At 31.6% G+C, this 7,228-nt stretch overlaps 2 protein-coding genes across 2 annotated transcripts; one reads left to right on the top strand and one right to left on the bottom strand.

Annotated features, from left to right (window-relative positions):
- The first annotated feature begins 1,267 nt into the window (after positions 1 to 1,267).
- LOC149055265 (uncharacterized) lies at positions 1,268 to 3,653 on the top strand. The gene is made up of 4 exons (XM_089228933.1): positions 1,268 to 2,958; positions 3,020 to 3,151; positions 3,218 to 3,313; positions 3,375 to 3,653. Exons 1-4 carry the CDS (start codon positions 2,251 to 2,253, stop codon positions 3,618 to 3,620), a joined length of 1,182 nt encoding a protein of 393 aa, XP_089085059.1. The 5' UTR covers positions 1,268 to 2,250; the 3' UTR covers positions 3,621 to 3,653.
- A 133-nt stretch (positions 3,654 to 3,786) lies between these two features.
- Positions 3,787 to 5,031, bottom strand: LOC149055264 (uncharacterized). Its single transcript, XM_089229529.1, has one exon. It carries the CDS (start codon positions 5,029 to 5,031, stop codon positions 3,787 to 3,789), a length of 1,245 nt encoding a protein of 414 aa, XP_089085655.1.
- Between the last annotated feature and the right edge of the window lie 2,197 nt (positions 5,032 to 7,228).

Raw genomic sequence — 7,228 nt, 5'->3', positions numbered from 1 at the left:
GGGTTCTTATCTATAGAGACTTTCAACCGTCAATGTACTTAATATTATATAGTAGAAATCGTGTGACAAAGTTATAGTGAAATACCAGGTTCAGTAATGACCTAAAATTAAAGGTCCCCATGAAACTTATGCCTTTTTTTATATGATAATATTTTTCTAAATTGTTATGATGTTCTTAGGATGACCATACCGGATATTGAAATTATGTTTATTTTTGGTGAATTTAAAAAAATATTAATTTATCTATAAATTATAATCAATGGTGTAATAGCTAAACACTTTTCTGGGTAGATCCGATATTTTTATGTAAGAATAATTGATGAATATTTTTATAAAATAAAAATGTATCAGAAATACCGTATGTTATATATTCATTATAGGTACATTGTATGTATTTGTTTAAAATTTAAAAATAAATAGTATTAAATAGTATAAAATAAAATAAATATAAAAGATTTATTACTAGTAGCTGTACTATAACTTTATTAGTACCTATATTTTTAAATTGAAAATTCCAATTTTCTTTTTTAACTTAAAATCGTCTATTAGTGCCGATGGATTTTGAATGAATTTTCTACTTATTTCTCTAACAACAAATAGCAAAGTTAAATTATTTAGTCTGCAACTTGTCATCGTTGATCTTAGATATGTTTTTACTTTATTTATTGTAGTAAAACTACTTTCTGCTGAGGCACTATTTTTTAATTTTTTTTTTTTTATATAGATATTGGAACTATTAAAACATTGTCAATGATTTTTGTTAATTCTTCAAATTCAACTTAGTATTTTTTTACTTATTGGTATAATTAAAAAAAATCAGATACAGATAATAATAAGGTTGTACATAACAAAAAATTATTTCACTGTCTAAAAATGTTAATGAATTTTGGTCTAAGACTTTCAAAGTTACGTACATATCATCATTTTTACTAAAACGTTGGTTAATTTCGAAATATATTACGTCAAAAATATTAAAAAATATTCTTTTTTCTTCTGTTTTCTTGTCATCGGATGAATAAGTCATTTTATACCAATGTTAATAGTTACACAATAATCCATAATCCACTAAAGTACTTAAATTTTGTTGTGTTCTGTATGATGATGACAAATTATATTTTAGAATTTTGAGCAATAACAATAATGATTGCTCGTAAGTAGTATGATTTGGTATGTTCAGAAGGCTGATCCTTGCTGATCCTTGCTGCCCCGCTGATCCTTGCTGATCCTTGCTGCCCCGCTGATCCTTGCTGATCCTTGCTGCCCCGCTGATCCTTGCTGATCCTTGCTGCCCCGCTGATCCTTGCTGATCCTTGCTGCCCCGCTGATCCTTGCTGATCCTTGCTGCCCCGCTGATCCCCGCATCCTAGTCTTTACTCATCCTCGCCCTCGCCGCCGCCCGATCACGCACGTACGCGACGTATATTTACCCCACCCCACCTCATACACCACCTGAACCCGTCTACTCATCACGTGACCGATACATATTTTGTATATTTACCCCTCCACCTGAACCCGTCTACTCATCACGCGACTGATATATATTTTGTGTATTAACCCCCACCTCCCCACCACCATCCGATCCGTTATGTGAGCAACATATATTATTTAATATTATTATCAATATTATCAGTTATCAATTACACATTTTTCCTGTAGATTCTTAGATATTATATTTAACAACAACAAATTAAAATACCTATTAGTGAAAATGTATAAGTCGCGAGTAAACTCTCGTCCTTTAGATACTATACTTAACAACAACAACAAATTAATATATATTAGTGAATAACATAATAATTACCAATCTGTTTATAACATTATATATATTATTATTATAAGCAAATGTCATTAGTACTAAAAAATATCTTAATCGCTTATACGTTGGACTCATAGATATACGCGACAACAACAACAAATTAATATATATTAGTGAATATCACATTAATAACCAATATATACTAAAAAATACCTTAATCACTTACACGTTAGACTCTTAGATAGCTTAATATTATATCTCCTACCAATTAATGGACTCATCCACACCCGTCTTAGCTCTACAAGAGCCGCCATTCATTCAGTCTGTTCTCAGTCGTACACAATTGTAATTCTCCTCTCCGTGTTTTCACAGTCTTCATAATTCGTTCTGAACTTATAGTTTTTTTCAAGTATTTAGTCTTTATTATTTTCCAAGTGTTTTATAAAATTTTAAGTGTTTATTATTTTATTATTTTTAAAATCATTTTTAAAAACATGGCTGGTTCAATCGCCGACAACGCTACCTTATACAACGAGAAGAAGGCTTTTACATATGTGCCACCATCACCTCCGGCTGAACTCATCGAGTCTACATGCTACACGTTGGACTTTACGGCTAGAAAATTTATAATTGTCGGTATCGATCCAACAGAACAACTTCAAATAGTTGTTCTTTTATTAACATCATCACGTTATGTGAAAATAAGTACAGATTTTCTAAGACGGATATTCTCGCTTATGGGTAACGTACTATCTTTTATATTAGACACGCCGCAAAAGTACAAGCGTACCACATTTCTCGAAACCGATGCTTATAAAATATCGAGTATGATGTATAACGGTTCAAACGTTCTGGTAATTGAATCCAAGACTGAAAACGGGTGTAGAGTTTTATTAAGTCGTTTAGATTTAATAAAACTCCAGGAATTAGAATGGTGTATTACTGCTAGTATTAATGAAAAAGCAGAGAAAATAAAACCCGTAATTATTAAGCAAATTAGTGATTATTGCGAGTATTTGAGGGAGAAATGCTTGCAATCGGATTCACCGCCCAACAATTTGAGGGAAATGGAAATTTTCATTCGGAACGTTGAAGTCAGACAGAGTAAGAAGACACCCAACCTCGGCCAAATTAAAATGTTTGCGACTACACAATTGGCTGAACTTTGTATGGCTCATCGGAACGAACAAAACTCAAAAGTGGTAATGTAAAAGTATATTATTTCATATATAAAATATTAAATTACACTTATTTTTATTTTAGGTATATGATAAGAATTTCAAATCGCTGTCAGCTATATCACCAAGTTGTTCCGAGGTAAACGCTATCTTCTCCAAGTATGACGATTCAAATGATGGATTTAATCAACTGGACGATGATGATAATTTAGTTAAGGTAATACATAAATGTAATATTATATACAATCATATATATTTAAACAAGTTTTTTTTTTTATTTTAGTTACAGTACGGGTATTCACCAATATCACCAAACTATTCTCCAACCAACATTATATCAAGTAAACAAGAAGTTGCCACTACAACTATTCTAGCTAAGGTAATTTATATAATATTTTTCTTTAAATAAAAACAATATTGATATTATTAATTTTGTTTAGTCCATCGATGAGAACGATGGATATGATTCTGACAATTTGGCGCAGTACCCTCCGTGGCATCACAACCCAAATCTATACCTACGTCAACGAGCTTTAGTAGTTGATGAGAATGATGGTCCAACGTCGTTCTCGATTCAATCATCTCCACCATCGCCATCTTTTTTTGACAAGCCCTCAGATATATCAAGTAAACGGGGCGCTCAACACCTCACACCATCCCGTAACGTAAAGCGCAGATTATTATAATAAAATTAAATAATTTAGATATGTAGAATAAAAATAAACATGATATATAAAAAAGTATTTTTATTTATTAATATTAAGATTTACAATAAATATTTACAAGGTTCTTACTTCTCCATTAAATGGATTATAAGTTATAATTATTAATAATAAGGTTTACAATTCATATTTACAAGGTTCTTACTTCTCCATTAAATGGATTATAAGTTATAATTTGATCGTGTAATATTAAGCAATATGCAGAAGTTGAAGCTGGGAACGCTTCGTCTGCTTCTAGTTCAATCCTAAGGTCTACGGTTGACATTTTCACGTTGTCGTTCTGGCGGCTCATGTCAACAACAATAATTGGACATAGATTTTTGAAATCTGAACGGTTCAATAGAGGTGTTACTTCGTTATAACCATAGTAAGATTTCTGGAACTCGGCATATGCGCGATATAATGTAGCCATCTTATTCTTGGTGAAGTCGCATTGAAAATCTTCATAGGGAAATACTTCTGAGTTTAAATAGACCTTTACGTTTTTAATTTTACAATGGTCGAAAAATGACATTGCTTTATTCGAGCTATTTTTCCTGTCGTTTTGAAATCCGATTATAACATATCGAGGCTTTTCTAATTTGTTGGATGTCTTTACTTTCCACGAATGCGAAGTGTTTTGAGGTAAAAATGGATATTCACACAGTTCCCACGATCTAAACGTACATGTTAGAGGTTTCTGATTGTTGATTACTTTCAACAGTCGAATTTTTTCTCTATCACTCACTTTCACTATAGGCATTCTCCACAATATTTTTGTTATGTTTATTTTAACATCTTTTAGTTTAGGAGTGTCTACTATCTCATTATTTTTAAACTGTTTAACAGCATTAATATCGATCGAAGCTCTATTCAATATAAGTTGTTGGTTACAATTTATTAAAATACGTTTATAATCTTCGCAAAAACCAAACAAATCTTTAAGATTAATACATCCATTAAAATTTCCGTTATCGATAAAGTCTTTATTACCATTTTTAATTTCACTATCCCAGGCAGCATTATGATGCGATATAATATTTGTTTTATTATACGAGCAATATCCTTTTAATGTAGTCGAAATACCTGGGTTAACAAGTTTTTGAATTTGAGTACCATTTATTTCATATTTCATTTCAGAGAAAAGAAATGCCAGTCCATTGTTTATAAATCGAATTTCGTCAGTTATATCTATAGGTTTATTTATTGTTCCCTCAATGTAAATATAACTCTCACATGGTAAAGTATAAGACTCTGTGTTATGTAAAGCAATACGGACCTCATCATTATTAGAAAGAGCGGACGTCGAATAAGGTAAAAAAGAATGATATTCAATTTGAGTTATCTTACAATCATCGGTGTATCCTGCCGTGACATTTAAATACATATCATCCATATTAAATTGCGTTTAGCGAACGTAGAAAAACCAAATTATCAGCAGTTAAACTATGTTTGACATACAATTTACGTTTAGAATATTTTTTTTTCTTTAGAGATGTTACCTTGTTAGTGTTATTAACACGACTAACATGTTTTATATTTGCATACGTATTTATATTATGAAATTGCAGCCCCATAATATTATCATGAGTCTTGAATTAATAACCGTATTGATACTGGCTCGCCTCGCAGATCGATCAACTCGTTGTTCTGATTTTTTAAAATTATACTTGCGTGCGTTATAGATGTAGAATTAAGAGGGTAAAATACCAAATGTGATGGTACCTCTATTATTTTATAGCCTGGAGGTACATTTGGATAAAACTCGTGTATTGTATGACACTGTTTACCGTTGACAAATGAACCCATAACTAGGTTTGAATCGATATATATACAGTTTGTTGTGGTAATATTGACTAACGAATCTGATTCGTGATTGACATTAGCAGCATATTTACGATTTTTAAACCCTAACAACTGCCCTATACTATTTGCCATGGAAAAATCGATAGTTTCGCTACAAAACATTGTACATTTTAATGTATTATTATCTGCTCTCAACTCGAATAAAGTATCAGTGTTATGTAATACACGTTTTATTGCCGTCTCAATTTCCATCAATTCATAAGAGCCAGTAGGTATTGTATAGCTATCGCTATTATTATTATTATTATTATTATTATTATTATATATGAAACCAATTTTATTACACTTTTCGTTTACATTAGGAATAGAATTATTCGTTTGAAAACCCAACAGTCCGATTTTTGCATTTTTACTAACTTCTATAGGCGGGAAAAAGTCACATGATAATTCGCTTGAGTTCCCCGTTAAAGTTATAGTGTACATGATAAAAATTTTAAACACAAGTGTCCACAGTTTGTTGTATTATATTTCTGTTGTTTCTCGTAATTATATTCGATACTACAACCGTTGAAATATTTCAGTAATTCTAGCGGAGGGGTTAAGTTTCCGTAGCTATCAAAATATTTAACTTGATTTCCGATTTTCTTATACGCTACCCAATGAGTACCTGTACCTTTGTCGATGTCTAAATTAACTATAGCCGACTCTTTATATTTTGGTCGTAAAGGCAACCTGTCTCTAGAAAATACTCCAATGAAATGAGGAATTTTCAACATGTCGACATATTTTATAATCTCATAATCGTACAACGCTCTATCGGGTAACGTGGAAATTAGTTTTTTGATCTAGATTTCTTAACTGATCCGCCCTTGTATGGTGCTAGGTATAAACCTTTTCCTTTTACGATTTTATAAGAACCGCCCTTGTGAGGTGTTAGATATAAACCTTTACCTAAATGAATAGGAGTGCTTTTACCAGAATTTAATTCGTTCACTACTTTTACTATATTGCCGACACCTCCGGTAAGCGCGCCTAATGCTGATAAACCAGCAAAAATAGGTATTAAAGGTAAAACACCACCCTTTTTTGGTATTGGTATAATTCTTGGAGTTTTAGTCTTCTTATTTATAGATTTTTTAGATTTTTTCGCAGATGACAGGCATGTTCTTACTAATTTAGTTATATTATTTTCATTCATTTTATTTTTGATCGAATTTTTAGCAGCCGAAACAATTTGTTTAAATCCGCAACCAGCACCCATCTTACGTTTGACTTTCATGGCTGTAGTAACCAGCCAAGACGCCGCTTTTTCCTTAATACCTGTGTTTTTAGATTTAAACACCTCCCACGCCTGATTTTCCAATATTTCGTCCGCTCTATGTCTATCGGCGAGAGAATTACTTTCTTCGTATGCGATATCGTGAGCTCTGGCCAACTCGTCAAGACTGTTTATTCCACGTTCTCCACGTGCTAATCTTTCTTTTAATTTGGTTCCAGGGCCAGCAAATCTATAACAAATATATATGTATATATATTTGATTTAGATCGGATTTTAATAATAATAATAATAATATATCATAATGACTTACCTATAACCAGGTAAATGTAATTCCACGGGTAAATGATTAATAACAGAGTTAATAAGACCAGAGCCCTTATTGTTGTTCCGCTTACGAACGTGAGACATTGTGTGACGCTTTCACTGACAATACATCTGTATTTATAGCTAAAAGTTTAAAAATGCGATTTATCGAACAAGAGAAAAAAATTCGAATTTATAACATTGA

Source organism: Diuraphis noxia, unplaced genomic scaffold (genome assembly GCF_037042655.1).
Source record: "Diuraphis noxia isolate RWA-SAM2 unplaced genomic scaffold, SU_Dnox_SAM2 contig0005, whole genome shotgun sequence".
In the NCBI taxonomy this organism is placed as follows: Eukaryota; Metazoa; Arthropoda; class Insecta; order Hemiptera; family Aphididae; genus Diuraphis; species Diuraphis noxia.
The sequence above is the reverse complement of the archived record's forward strand: the minus strand, read 5'-3'. Positions and strand labels throughout refer to the sequence as shown.

Bases quoted from the DNA above. Each gene is read 5' to 3' on its own strand.
- LOC149055265 (XM_089228933.1), top strand. From the start codon at position 2,251: ATGGCTGGTTCAATCGCCGACAACGCTACCTTATACAACGAGAAGAAG. The intron at 2,959-3,019 runs GTAATGTAAAAG...TTTTTATTTTAG, and splicing joins ACGAACAAAACTCAAAAGTG to GTATATGATAAGAATTTCAA. The intron at 3,152-3,217 runs GTAATACATAAA...TTTTTATTTTAG, and splicing joins ATGATGATAATTTAGTTAAG to TTACAGTACGGGTATTCACC.
- LOC149055264 (XM_089229529.1), bottom strand. From the start codon at position 5,031: ATGGATGATATGTATTTAAATGTCACGGCAGGATACACCGATGATTGT.